The sequence below is a fragment of the Phoxinus phoxinus genome (genome assembly GCF_949152265.1).
Source record: "Phoxinus phoxinus genome assembly, chromosome: 16".
Lineage (NCBI taxonomy): Eukaryota > Metazoa > Chordata > Actinopteri > Cypriniformes > Leuciscidae > Phoxinus > Phoxinus phoxinus.
In genome coordinates, this window is record NC_136891.1 from 9,067,969 (window position 1) to 9,083,139 (window position 15,171).

A 15,171-nucleotide genomic window follows, 5' to 3' on the forward strand; every position below is an offset into this window, starting at 1 on the left:
TTGCACCACTGTGCTAGTAACTTTATAAGCTATACTAATGACAATGACAACCAGCAGCAGTGTGCTTTCTAGTTCTTGAATGTCACTCCACAACTTGGATTCAATCCAACAGGCAACTATTCCATCATAAAACATCACAGCAGATGCCTAACGTTTTTAAAAATGTAATGTCATATGAAGGACTGTTTTGGAGGGTCAAAAAGAAGCGTGTGTTAGGAGTGAGTTAGACTAGGAATTATGTCTAGGGCCGCTGGATTGAATTCAGTCTATCCCAACAGGGGAAGCTGATCACATGAATAGAGAAAAGCAGTGTGAACTCAAACTGGCTTGTGTGGTTTTACCTCAGGAAGTCTCTCCATGGCATTATTGCAGGGTACTATCTATACCACAAACATAAATACAGACACACACACCACTGAGTCCAGGCGTACAGTCACACAAAAAGCAACACAGTAGAGCAAAGCACAAAATAACACAAGGCATGAAGGGCAAATAGTCAACCATTACACATCTTGCCAATCTATTACTGGGAGCATGCCAACAAAATATGTTTAAGCCCTTTCTTTGAAATTAAATAGCAGTTTTATTCCATCTTACTGCAACACCAACTGTGGCCTAAGCAATCCACATCATGATTTGTATGCTCACCTGCATTACTGTGCCTCGCAAAGGGGTTTAGTGTGGCTTTGGCTTTAGACGTCCAGTTGGCTGTAGTGGAGCCAAAGGAACTGGAGGACAGGGACTTTCCCAGGTTATCAGAACTCACTTTCTTGGTATTATTAGTGGCAGTCTTGCTCCAGTCTGCAAAATATGGTTTAATGTTATCTAACTACCAGTTAACTTTCATCACACAGGTGCATCCCATGCATACAGACACAGCATAAGAAAACACTTAAATTAAATCTGGCAAATCCATCATTATAAATAGGCTACAGGACTGGCGTGGGACTGACATTCGAAAAACAGCACTGTTTAACTTCACATCTTATTTGATCAGATTTAACTGGAAGTAAAGTCCAGCTAAGTTCTCTCTGGTCCTAAATTTTATTAATAATAGTTCTGCGAAAGGAAGTCCGAAAAGCTGGGCTTTAGAGAAACACACATTCTAAGTGCAATAAAAGTCTCAGGATTCAGCACCTAGATGTAGTCACAGAGCAGGCAATATCCAAAACGCCTAGGGAAAAAGTATAAGAATCACTGGGAAATAATGCATGTGTTTAAAAAGAAAAAAAATGCAAGAATGCAACAGGAGTGGCACACGACTTCCAGCATTCAACAGATCATTTTAACTAATCAAAAGGCCAAGCTATACATTTTATCCACATATTTTTATTAAATGTATGAATCTCCCTCGGTATATGATTCTGACATATAGTAGCTGACAAAACCTCAGTGAAAAAAAAAAATCATAAAAAAAAAAGATCATAGTAGGTCACTAACTAAATTTACCTGAATTATCTGCCAAGCGGAACTTTCCACAGCACAAATATCTCCTCCATTGCTTCTGTACATTTTCTTTCAGGGCACAGTGGAACACAAATATGAATAATCCTGTTGAAAATAAATAAATAAATAAATAATGCTTCGTAATCTTTACAAACAGTAAGTTATTTTCAAGCTATTCCACACTCACAGTTTTTCTCAGTCGCTTTGATACATTTCTCGAATCATCCTCGACATTTGCAAACCAGTAAGTGCATTTCTTAAAACAATTCGTACAAATAGCAAAACACCATGGATTACTGCAAAAGCCAGTCTCTTGCTCAAAATCCTTAGTTCATCTCTCAAAAGTAAATATGAGTCAATGAACATGTCAGTGCCATCAGAATGACAAGTCCTTGTGTCATTGTGTACGGATAAGACAGTCAAATTGCTTAGTCATGTTGTCAATATAACAGTGTGAGGGATGTTCTGATGTAAACTATGGCTAAAGTTTTGAATTACAGTTACTGTATTGAAATGTTTCAATACAGTAACTGTCACTAACTAAATTTACCTGATTTAATTTTGAGAATTTCATTTATGATTTGAGAGATGCACCAAAGCGACTGAGAAAAACTGTAATACCAAAGCGACCCCTAGCGGACCACATACAGAATTACAAATTTCTACACAACATTTTCAACAGGCCGAAATAGCTCAGTTGGGAGAGCGTTAGACTGAAGATCTAAAGGTCCCTGGTTCGATCCCGGGTTTCGGCAGATTATATTTGGTTACAATAACTTTTTAATGTCACTGATAGCATATTTAGCAAGAGCTAAATTTGTGGTAATTGTGAATATTAGCGTTTTCATTTTAATATAAAAAGTAAATAATATACAAAACCACAATTTTTTTTTGATAGAAATATAATCTACAATTCTATACTGTAGAAAACAGAATATTTTAAAGATGTATATACTACAACAACAATTTTAAAAGTATAGAAATGTCAAATAAACAATATGTTTATTTGATAAATAAACTAGCCCATTAAGATCAAAGAGTTTTGGGGCTCTCAGCCAGAGAGTACCGATACGATATTTACAGATACCTCAAAAAATGATGCGATACGATTACGATTCGATTCAGGGCTATATTGATTGATTTATCGATATTTAGATATTATGTGCCAAGTTTACACAACCAGTTACGTTTTTATTAACTCACAAATACGATCAAAATATATAACATGAACGTTTAATTCAACTTTTTGAAAATTGCACACCCTCTCCCAATTGGGATGTTTACAACAGAAGAGTTAAGTTGCAAAAACAGATAACTCCGTTCTTGTTCATTTTCATAAATCATGATTTTTGTAACATTAATCTCCTCAACTGACATAGACGCCTGTCAAACTTTGTTGTTGTGATTACACGCAATACACGATTACACGCTTTCCCTCATCACTAACGTGCTGCTTTAGCAAGGTTCCGTGAAAAAGTTTCAGCTTTTATTTTTATTTTACGGCCCGAAGATATAACAGGTTCATCAAGTTAGTTGAAATTATCCATCCTCGATCACTTTTAGTCAGCTTTGACAAAAGTCCTCTCAGCTAGCGCATCTTTTTAAAGTGACTAACACCCTTGTCACCTGATAAAAATTGGTATGTATAAATAGGAAACATGTTAACACATGAAAGATATCATGCCCAGGATTAAGTGATTCCATGGGGTCTTTAAAAGCACAGGATAATGAAAATGGTGTAAGTATAAACCAACCTTGTAGGGAGTTGAAAATGGAAAAGAGGTACATGAAGGCCAGGCTGACCGGACCCCATGCGAAGAAAGCAAAGCCCCAGGTCATGCCCAGCAAGAACGTCAGGCTGACCACACTTCGCATGTTACGTAAGATCTCCTCTCGGAGTGTTCGGTTGCTGCGCTTGCCGTTACGCCCGCAGATCTGGATCATGACCACGATGAACATGGCAACATTCATCAGGAAGATCATGGAAAAGTAGCCCACGCACGTCACGTAGAATACCACTGGATTATGAATCCAACAGCTACAGAAAGAAAGACCGGGAAAACCAACAGAATAAGAAAGACCATTCCAACAGAAATTCATTCTTTATCAAGAATGTGAACTACACAGATCTGTTGCATTTAACTTGCACATATGACATTTCTTGGGCCAAACTTACAACTCTGTGCCCTGTCCATTCTCTCCTTTTCCATAATTTCTTTTTCCATAATAATTTTTGTTCACAGCCAACACAATTCCAACAATTGCTGCCGGGACACCTGAAAACACAGTCAGATCCTCTCAATGCTTAATATGTTCAACACTCCTTCACAGTGATCTCATGTTATATTGAACATTGGCAAACAACTAGCTAAAAGTTTGACGGCAAGAATTCTTGGTGTAGAACTTACCCCATCCCACAATGCAAAACTTGAGGATGTATCGCCGTATGTAAGTGTTGAAGACCTTGACCAGGGCAATGTACATGTGGATGGACTCTAAGCCCATCCAGGTGAAGGAAGTGAGGAGAAAAAAGTGCAGGAAAACAGCCACTGCAACACACAATCCCTCAATGTCGTATGAAGCCAACCAGCCATCCAGAAGAAACACCATGTTGAGGAAGAGCAGTGACGTGCTGAGATTCATCAGGATCTTGGAAGGATAGTCTCGCCGCAGCTTCCTACAGATTTAATTCAAAGAAAACAATGAGTCTTTGCAATTCCGCTTCACCTTTAGCCATATACACTACCGTTTCAAAGTTTGGGGTCTAAAGATTTGTTAAAGGGGTGGTAAAATGCCATTTTCACAAGATGTAAAATAAATCTCTGATGTCCCCAGAGTGTGTGTGAAGTTTTAGCACAAAATACCCCAGAGATATTTTTATACAGCAAAGTTGTTAAAGTTAAAGTTGTCACTTTTTGAGGGTTTGCAAAAACGCACCGTTTTGTGCCTGGCCCTTTAAATGCAAATGAGCTGCTGCAGAGGGCGGGGTTTCAAGAGCTCATGTGTGTGTCAGAAGTTGCGATTACCTCACACAGACACACTAAAATGACAGAAACTGTTCTGCCTTTAATGTTAAAACGGCCGTTTGTTGTAGTCCTTTTCTTTAAAAGCAAATATCTTCCTTTGCTTTGAACTTTGAGCGCTGCAACTTTGCAGATGTTGTTTATGCTCAAACAGCAACATTACACACTAACTAAAGTTAGAAAAGTGAAATCATACTCAACCACCCCTTTAGAGTCTCTTATGCACACCAAGGCTATTCATTTAATTGATCAAAAATACAGTAAAAGGAACAATATTCAGAAATATTATTGCGATTTAAAATAACTGTCATATTTTTTTATTATATTATATTACATATAATATAAAATGTAATTTATTCCTGTGATGGCAAACCTTAATTTTCAGCATCATTAATCCAGTCTTCAGAGTCATTCTTTAGAAATCATTCTAATATGGTGATTTGGTGCTTAAGAAACACTTCTTATTATCTATAATGTTGAGTTGCTTAATTATTTTTTTTTTTTGGAAGAGCGATACCTTTTATTTGATAGCATTTATTTGAGATATAATTTTTTGTAACAATGTAAAAGTCTTTACTGTCACTTTTGATCAATTTAATACTTCCTTACTGAATAAAATTATAATAATTATATATATTTTTTAATCAGCATAATTACTGTAAATGCTAGCAACAAGCGGTCTAATCTTATGCTACATTATTATGGCTTGAAGAGGAGTGTAGCCTAAACTGGGTAAAACACAATCCTGGATATTGTGCAGAGCTGATGAAGATTTCTCTTTGAGAAAACATCAGAATTTGAATATCCGTTATTGGAAAGCCAAATATAAGACTTTGCAATGTGTTCACATAGAGGAGTCGTTCAAAACACGCTGTTTAAAAGTCAAACGCTGCTCACTCAAAAGCGATGTATGTGAGCACTGTTGCTGCTGAAAAAATGGCTGAGATGCCACAGCCGATGTAGGTAATAAATGTAAGAACCCTGTTGTTCTTCTCATCTATCTGCGCAGCAGCTCCAGAGATGTCCTAAAAGACAAAAGCGAGGCAAACTTCATCAATAATGACATTCATCGGAGATGTATGCGTCTCATTAGTGTTTAATTATGCTGAAATATGAAAAACACATCCATAGATAATAAGGGATGCAAGTTTTACATAAGGAAATTAAAGGAATAGTTCCCGACGTATGACGTAGACATAGCATAAGCTTAGGTGAGAATTGACGAACGGGGAAGCATAGAGGATAGAGCAAAACAAAACGCTGGTCATGAATTAGAAGTCTAAAATGTGTAGTTTTAAAGAAAAATGTAGGATGATTTTGTTTATAAAGTTTTAAATATGGATATTTTTCATATAAAAACCCATCACTTTGCTTCAGAAGGCATTTAATAACCCATTAATATGTTTTTTTGGAGCTTTAAAAACTCTATTCAATGCCATTACAAAGCTGGGAAGAGCCATGATATGATTTAATATAACTGTGTTCGGCTGAAAGAAGAAAGTCAAAAACACCAAGGATGGCTTGAGGGTGAGTAAACTATGGGACGATTTTAATTTTGGGGTGAACTATTCCTTTAATAGTACAAAAAAGCTTAACTTTTGATCATGAAATGCATAAATCATGACTAGCTGTGAATAAAGAATTTCTACAATGTCATTGATAATGTTTGCATAATGCTTCATTCACACGACTGCCATATGGTATACCAGCATAATATAAAGTACACCTTTAATATTACATGCATACAGAGCCAAACTGCATTAGCTATTAGTTTCAGGTGTGGTTAGCCACTCTGGACGACACATAAGACACATCGACGTTGTTTCAGTCTGTCAAATTGGCTTAATACAAGAAACCACTCTGTTGGGTCATTTTGCTGCCAATCCCACAAATCTCACCATTAGAATGCCAAAGTGTGTGAGGTGATTACACAAGCAGACAGTCCTGTTGATGTTGGACTCCGGACTGACCTCACAGCCTTCACTATTCCAGCCCCCTGTGTGATCTAATGGAGACAAATGGATATTATATATTTACTGTAAGTCTACATGTACAGCTTCCTATGGGACTGTTTATAAATTATTTTACCCTCACTTTGAAGGTTGAAATCCCAAAACACACAAAGAGGCTTTGGTTCTCTCTGGAGGACACACAGACACATTAAGAGTGTTAGACACAATTGTTCTTGTTAGCTTGGACAAAAAAAAAATATTCTGGAAGAAAATGACTGCTTTGAAATTTAATTGACGGAAAGGTTAAACTAATAGTTACTGTAATTACTCATCGAATAATCTACAAAATCATAGTTTCTGCAAAAACACCAATAAACAATACAATAAACTTCAGTCTTAGCCACCCTTACTGCCCAAAAAACAAACAAAAAAAACTGAGTACCTGGTACTCCAAATGTGCAATCTCAATCTTGACGGGATCCTGCAGGTTTTTGATTGTGAAGTTGCCAACACTGCTAGCCACCACATAGCTGTTCAAGGACTTGCCATTACTTTGCTGATCCTGAAAAGAAATGAAACAGAATGTCAGGACAAATCTGCTCGTCTCAGTTTTAGGGCGAGTCAGATACAAAAAATGACACCTCAATTTTTGTCAATATAAATATATCAGTTTTGTAAGTATGGACAGAGTATTTCACTTTTGTTAGCTATTAGTAAATACATTTTGCATTCAGATAAGAAACATTTAATTAGATATACAGTATATGTTAATCAAATTAATGACATACCGTTTAAAAGGTTTGGGATGGTACGTTTTTTTTTAAATAAGTCTCTTATGCTCACCAAGGCTGCATTTATTTGATCACAAATACAGTAAAACAGTAATATTACCGCAAAAATAAAATAACTGTATTTTAAAATGTAGTTTATTTCTGTAATGTCAAAGCTGAATATTCAGGAGCTCTTCAGTGCTCATTTTTTCAGGATGATTTGATGAACAAAGTTCAAAAGAACAGCATTTATCTAAAATAGACATTACTGTCACTTTTGATCAATTTAATGCGTCCTTGCTGAATAAACCCCAAACTAGTTTTAAAGGTAGTGTATGTTACGCAATTTAATGCAAATTTTATTCCGAGGAGTTAGTTTACTCAGCACAGAGAGAAAATGTCCAGATGTTCATACCATACCATTAATGATCCAAAGTGCTATTGACAGAAATATCAATAAGAATTGTCAATTTTACATTGTTCTTCAGCCCTTTAAATAAAGCCTTACTTAAATATGTGAATGGGCTATAGAATACAAACACTTTTTCACAGAAAAATGTAAAGTACAATGATATATATATATATATATATATATATATATATATATATATAAAAAAGCTAATTTGGTTCATGCTCACCTGAAAGAGCCCTGTCCTGGTGAAGAACATAAAGTTTATTCTGGACACTCTCTCCATTTGTGAATTACTCAGGTTGTGCAGCAGTGTTGCAGGTAGAGTGACCACAGCCAAAGCGTTCTGGGCCTCGGACTCGAAATCGATCTGTGGAGAAAAACTTACTCATCACATGTCTGCATAATAATATTAGTCAAAAAGTTTAATAAATGGACATGCAAATGATGGGGGATCTGCTCATGAGTAACAAACACCCAGATGTCTTGTGTGACTGAACCAAAGGTGAAATCTCCAGGTTGCGTTATCCCAAAATAGCATTCTTAAGAGCAGTATTCTTAACAATGTACGTAATTGCATTTGAAGAGGTTACTGCACCATCTGCCAGAATAAAAAAAGTAATTAATTCATTACAGGATCTCAAGTAAAAAATAGACTGAACGGGCATCTGGTTGTATAATCTAATATGTAGTATAAATGGGGCCTTCCGGCGATAATACAAACTTTCGTTTGGCTAATTTGTAGTTTTAATTCTTTAAAATCCCTTAAACAGTTTCAGTGAACCTCAACTATATACATACTGTACAAAATGCCACAAAAAAGCAACGATTTAAAGCTGCGAGCATGCTAAAAATAAACAAAATCCACTTAAATACTTGCAAAAATATACATTCGGACACTCATGCACTGAAAGGAGAGAAAATGTGTCATTTTCTGAGTCACTCTCAGACTCTACAATGTTGCTTTTTCCTCCCACAACTTTCCAGGAATCGTTGGCTCTTAATCAATGGGTGCAACCTCTGGGCATGGTCCATAAACGTCACCTCTCATTACACTGCTTTAACTGCTAAAGATTACTTTAAAACTTTACTGCTAAAATATTTGGCCAGCAAAACGTACAGCTCCAATGTTTGGGCAGCCCACTCCAGGAAGTCTTAAGAAGATTTTATGTGCAGTACATATTCAAATACTACCAGATATAGACCCCCATCAAGCAGAAACACACTCACATACTTGCATTGAGTAATGACTTGTCAAATGTCACATCTAATGACATGTAACACCTGAAGCAGAGAGGTGCCGTAACATTTACCTGAGGGTCCGTCGTGTTTGTCGCTATAAACGCACTGAAAGTGGTCCCATTAAAATTGCTGGTGTTGAGGGCAGAAACTCCTACTGCCAGATATTTGGATGTGATGGTCAGTGATTGTCCATCAAACTCAATCTTCTGCACCAGTTCATCCACTGCTTTGAGAGCTCTAAACCAAGACACATGACGATATAATAAGAAGAGGAACAGATTATAAGATTAAAAACTGCTGGACTGAAGATACACTATTTTATCTGAGAGAAAATATTGTGTAACAAATATATTCTTAGATCCAGTAAATAATGCTGAGAAGTAACCAGAGAAACCCTAACATCTTAAACTTGTGCCAATTTTCTATTACAATATACACTGATGTTTTAAGTCACACCAACAAGCAAAGCAAGTCATTTGAATTATTAAAGGTCCCATGACATGAAATTTTCACTTTTTGAGGTTTTTTAACATTAATATGAGTTCCCCTAGCCTGTATATGGTCCCAAAGTTTCTAGAAATTTCAATCGGTGTAAATCGAGCTTTTGCTATCTTTCTCTGCCTTTGAAAAAGTGGAAGCTCAATCGGGCTGATCTTGAATCTCCTCCGTATGACGTCATACGGAGGAAATGTTACCTCCCCTTTCTCTGCTTTGCCCGCCCAGAGAATATTTCCAGTCCATGAGAAAATGAGCTAGAAACGCGTGCGCGCGATTTTAGTTTGTCCACGGGAGATATCATGGCTTTTGAGCGAGCGAAGCATAATAATTGCTCAATAATTGGATGTACAAATGAACACTGAAGCCTTTTTTTAGTTCCTTCATCCAAGCCCCAGAAGAACCAGTGGATTCATTTCATTTCCTCTGGAAATGCGCCAACACAACTCCCCAAAGTGTTGCATGTCTGCGGCATACATTTCACCGACGACTGTTTCCTGAACTTGGATCACTACAGAGCTGGATCGAGCCGAGCAACAATTTCTGATGTGTAGCCTAATTGTTCAAGTTCAGACAGGTAATCTTTCTCTCAAATCGTTCAATACTGCTGTTTATGCATCAGTAAGTCAAGCCAGTGACTAAAATATCAACTTCACATCGTTTCTTTTAGTAGGATGAAAATAATCGTATTTAAATTGTAAATAAATTATATACAGAAAGCGATCAAAGAACAATCTTTGTAGGAATCGCGCGCACGCGTTCCTATACTTCCTAGCTCATTTTCTCATGGACACAGCGCGATCGAGTTTATCTGGACACTTGCCAAACTCGTTATGAAATCAATGACGCACGTTACACTGCACATGAAGCTCTTACTGTATTTACATCATCGTGTTTGCATTGGTGAAAGCAGAGAGTGCAGAAACTGCGTTGCAATGATAAGATCTTCATTCTCGCGATCAACAACAGACTCATCTGCTTGCGCAATGCTTATCACGGCAACATTTTATGTGATGGGAATAGATCTAAATACTTAAAAACTTCTGACGATTTGTTAATCTCAATAGCTGTAATAGTAAAAACGTATAGTAACTGTAGTAAAAGTATTCGAGAGAGTTTCACATGTAATAAGTAGCTATTTCATATGCAAGCATGTCAGCCAATCACAGCAGTGGCCAGTTACACTGAAGTCTCACACAGACACGCCCCTTCAAACAGAGCGTTCAGATCAGAGGCTAAAATCGGGCTAGGAAAAATGCCTTTTGTTTCTAAATTATGACTATTTTCTATCTAAAAAACATACTAACATTATAAGGGCAACCCAGGACACATTATAAAATAATATAATAACCCCATGTCATGGGACCTTTAAGACATCAAGTGCTTTGCTCTCAAATGACATGTAGACATGCAAATGAAGAATGTAATATTGCAACCATTTAAAACCATAAAACCGTTAACCGTGGGGACTTGTTAGCATAGAAGTTCATACAGCGAAATAAATCTTAGACTTACTTCATTTAATTAGGCAGTTGTTACAATGATGCCAGATTTTAAATCATGACAACTGGAAATTTTATGTTTAGTGAAGATATTTAATTAAACGTGTTCAACTCCAAAAATTCATGCAAATTGTTGCCTTCATTTTTAAGTGCAACAAACTCCGCATTTTCTACAGTGTAGGCAAGAGCACATACGTCTCGGAGTTGTCCTTTTGAGCGGCATCTGAGCTGACCATGACGTTGGAGATGATAGTGACCACAGTGCTGGCCAGGGTGGCATTGATTTTGGCTATGTTCACAAGCTCTTTCAACTTAGTGACAATCTGCGTCACCTCCTCTATAGAGAGCTCATTATTGGTGATGTCAGCGAGCTGCACGGCCACTTCCATTGCATTCTCTGTTGAATTGACAGTAAGAGTTATTAAAGCTAGTTTTGATTCCGGAGTACCGCGTGCAGTATGGATCAGAACCTACCTTGTGAAACGAAAATGCTGGTTATATTAGTGCAGTTTCCACGGTCAGGGAGGCCCCAAAATGATGTATAATTATACTGGTTAATCAAGCTAAAGAGCAGAAAAAACAATTGAAGTCAATTGAATTGCTAAAACATGATTACTGGTTGTAACTGGGCATTAATTAGTAGGTTATTCTTATTTGCATCTAAATCTAACGGTATAAGTGTAAACTCACCAAGTCCTGGATGCGTTTTGCTCTTTGTAAGGGAAGCAGGGGATATACTGGGTGACAGTGGGTCTGCTCTCTGGCCATCTGTAGTGGAATGGGAAGTCCTCTGGCTGGCAGTTTTCTGAGGCAAAGGAACCAAACAAGTACAGGATTAAAAGGATTCAATTACAAACCTTTCTTTATAGAGGAGCCACATCACATGACAAATGACTCGAGAGGACTCCAACTCCTGCGAGCACTTCAGACAAAGCAAACTGAATCAACATGCACCTATGCTAAATGTATCTATATAATTTTGTTAACAACATGTATTCATTACTTCAATGAGCCCTAAATGAATACAATGTTCACTAACTGCATGATTTGTATACATGCAGTTAGCTAACGTACATGATGTACATTTCTGTAATATATTACAGTCACCTATGGTAAAAGATCCCTCTAAACTGTAATGTAGAGACGTTAATTTTCTGTAAAGCTGCTTTGAAAAGATATGTATGTGTGAAAAGCGCTATACAAATAAATGTGAATTGAATCTTCTGAAACTTTTCCAGCCTATGTGCTTCCTTAAAAGTGCACTCAGTACTTTTTTCTCATTAAAAGGTTTTACTTTTCAGCCATGCTGATATGAATACCATATCAGCCATATTTTAGGAGATCTTAATGATAATGTGGGTTTTTTTTTTTTGCAATATGCAAATGCTTAGTCATAACCTGCAGGGCTACTGAATTACTGAACACTAAGGAGCATGCCATACCCATTACATTCACGATCATACTGTCCAATATCAAGCCATTTCCAATTGCAAGGGCACTTCTCAGCCTTTTCTCAATCTCTGCCTCTGTCAGACTTGCATCAGTTGTATTCTTATACACCAGCAGGGCCATGTAGGTTTGTCTAAGTAGAATGCAACATCATAAAATATGTTTAGACATCAAAAAAACTGAAAACAAAAGACTGTGAAACATGGTCACCATTACATTAGTAAAAAAATAGATAAAAAAAAAATAGATATGAACGTTGCAATGTTTTACCGTATCGTTGCGGCCCTTGAGAGAACAGTGTCAGGTTGGAGACTGAAAAGGGGATGAGAGTAAGATTGCTAACAGTCATCGTTAGATAAAAGAAAGAGATGTTCATTTTCAAGTAAAAAAGAACCCTACCTGACACTATTAACATAAACTGTGTCGATCCAGTTCTGAAACGTTTGATTAAGCTGTAAAAATCACAGAAATGGATTAGAAAGCAGCAAAATGTTTAGAAAGAGATATACTGTAATTGAGAGCTAATGCAGAAGAGGAAAACATGTTACATTGGTGCGATCTGCAAACCAAGTATTTTAGGATTCATCATAATATCCATGAATAGAGACTTAAAATGTATTAAAAAGTGAAACAAAACAAATATATATACCCATTGAGATATTATCATCTTAACATCCCTGGGGGTGTTCGGTTGTTCATCGATAACCACAAGGGATATCCTGTAGAAAATTTCCTCTGTAAAAGGAGAATAAGGTATTTTATTTTTTATCAATTAAAACACCATTTATTAATTCACCTTTTTTCTGTGTTGCATAGCAGTAGATAAAAAATCTTGGAAATGAGCAATGAGAAATTTTGAACAAATGTGGTCTCAAGACCACTTTTTAAATCAAATCTATCCAAAAAAAATAAATCTGTATACCAATGATTTTGCAGTAAAAAAAAAAAATCCTGGATCATCAAGCCATGTATTTTGAGATCTACTGCTATGCTGCACTTCGATCACAAGATGGCTCTCATGTATCTTGAGTTGTTAGTGCTGGACTACTTTATAATGCATAACTACACCATGCCAAGACTTTCTTAGGAGACTCTATATATATTAAAATAATAATAAAATAATTATTTCCACAAATTGAAAATGTGAGAGAGTTTCCTAAGATAGCACACTTCTCTCATGAAATCATCAGAGTGCAATTTCTTCTTGAAAGTAAAGCTGAACTGTTCAATGTAAAAAATAATGAAATAAGGTAGTCTCCTAAGAAGGAAGAATGATAAAAATGTGGATAATTACAAGAGACCTATGCACTCAATTTGAGTGAGTGAGTAACAGCCAGTACACGAAGAGCACTGAAACTCAATGATTGTCAGAACTGGCTATGGTTAATATCTTACTACTTCTAGTAAATCACATGGAATCAAAAATGAAAATTTGCACACCGAGAAGACAGAGTGATTTTTTCCCCTCAATTGAACAACCCATCATTCTACGATCACTTGCTCAGAAAGTCAGGATTCAGCAATAAAAGAAGCTATCTTTCTTTCTAAGTTCTAGATTGTTATTGGAAAACATACTGTTCCCGGTTGAAAGTCCACACAGACATGTAATATGAAAGGGAGCTTTACATGGACATGGGGCCAGTTCTGTAGTAGTCCCATTGGTGGCACCAGTGTGCATAGAGCCAAAACCTGCGCTGACTCCTTTGGTCGGGGTGTCGACTGTGCCATTTGTGGGGACAAAAGACTGGTCGTCAATAGCTGGAGACGGATGCGTCTCGCTATCTGTGGTGGCGGGCTGAACAACGAGCACATTGTGGTTGTGGCTGGAGGGGTTTGCTGATTCATTCTTGGCCCAAAATGGCTGCTTTGTTGTTGAGGAGTGGACATGTTCAGTGTCCAGCAGGTCTTGACTGTAGCTGCTTGAGATGTCCATTGATTTGGAGGGTTGAAGGACTGGAACGGAGCCACTTGATTCAAGTTCAGATGGCATGCTGCTTGTAAAGGTGGAGAATTTATGAAAAGTAGGGTTTGGTCGGGTACGAGATGACAGATCTGCATTGGTCATAGTCATTTGCAAAGGAGGAGTGTGTGGCAAGTTCTTTGACAATGATTCAAACGTGTGAATATCTGTTCTAAACAATTCATAGGCTAAAATAGTGTTTGAATGGCTCACAATCTGCTTAGTGGTCGTGTTTGAGGAGTTACTATGTGAACCAATAGAGTCATGTGTGCTGTTTTGGTTAAATAACTTCGAGACCTCTGACATATTTGGAGAAGAAGTTGTATTGAGAGACCATGTGGTAGTGGTGGCTTCAACATATGTGTGGGTTGGACTGCTTATTCGACTATATGCACCAGAAATAACAAATCCATCCTGATAAATCTCTCCTTCAGACTGAGAAGGAAGGACATCAGCAGGCTTTATGAAGTTAGAAATGTCCATTGTCTCTGATTGATATCTGAATTTGGTTTCAAACGGTGAGGCCTCATCTGGTCCAATCTTACTTATCAAATTGAACAAAAGGGAAGGAAATATTTCAGTTGATGAAACTTGGGAACTCTCCCCGGAATAGCCCGACCATGCTGAAGTGACCATGCCCTGTTCTGAGCCAGACTCAAAAATATTTTGGGAGGGCAAATTGAATGTGGGCGATACATCCATCTTTTCCACTTTCATTTGAGAGTCTGAATTAAGGGATGAAGACTGAGAACCTTTCCATTCATCTGTCAGGGCCACCACAGAACCGTATGGTAATTCTGAACTAGCACTGACAGAAATATGAGGCATATGCGACAAGTCCCTCAGATCAGTCTCTGAAGGATTAACATCATCTTGCCTGCTTAAGCCTCTGAAAAAGGTCTCTGGCAATCTGTTTACATGCG

General features: G+C 37.2%; 1 protein-coding gene across 29 annotated transcripts in view; it reads right to left on the reverse strand.

Annotated features, from left to right (window-relative positions):
• The window catches only part of adgrg6 (adhesion G protein-coupled receptor G6), a 42,041-nt gene that overhangs the window by 3,409 nt on the left and 23,461 nt on the right, over window positions 1-15,171 (reverse strand). For 14 of the 29 annotated variants that reach the window (XM_079583934.1, XM_079583932.1, XM_079583930.1 and 11 more), the window contains 19 exons: window positions 12,938-13,023; window positions 12,688-12,740; window positions 12,559-12,600; window positions 12,282-12,421; window positions 11,530-11,644; window positions 11,314-11,402; window positions 11,035-11,236; window positions 8,914-9,079; window positions 7,830-7,970; window positions 7,612-7,629; window positions 6,864-6,983; window positions 6,558-6,609; window positions 6,368-6,474; window positions 5,367-5,494; window positions 3,855-4,123; window positions 3,623-3,722; window positions 3,201-3,484; window positions 1,450-1,551; window positions 649-801 (listed from right to left, as the gene is read on the reverse strand). In XM_079583934.1, the coding sequence (XP_079440060.1) occupies window positions 649-801; window positions 1,450-1,551; window positions 3,201-3,484; window positions 3,623-3,722; window positions 3,855-4,123; window positions 5,367-5,494; window positions 6,368-6,474; window positions 6,558-6,609; window positions 6,864-6,983; window positions 7,612-7,629; window positions 7,830-7,970; window positions 8,914-9,079; window positions 11,035-11,236; window positions 11,314-11,402; window positions 11,530-11,644; window positions 12,282-12,421; window positions 12,559-12,600; window positions 12,688-12,740; window positions 12,938-13,023 (2,367 nt within the window). Of the gene's footprint in view, window positions 1-341; window positions 381-648; window positions 802-1,449; window positions 1,552-3,200; window positions 3,485-3,622; window positions 3,723-3,854; window positions 4,124-5,366; window positions 5,495-6,367; window positions 6,475-6,557; window positions 6,610-6,863; window positions 6,984-7,611; window positions 7,630-7,829; window positions 7,971-8,913; window positions 9,080-11,034; window positions 11,237-11,313; window positions 11,403-11,529; window positions 11,645-12,281; window positions 12,422-12,558; window positions 12,601-12,687; window positions 12,741-12,937; window positions 13,024-15,171 lie in introns of all 29 variants that reach the window. The other 15 variants (XM_079583943.1, XM_079583937.1, XM_079583933.1 and 12 more) reach the window with 7 other exon arrangements.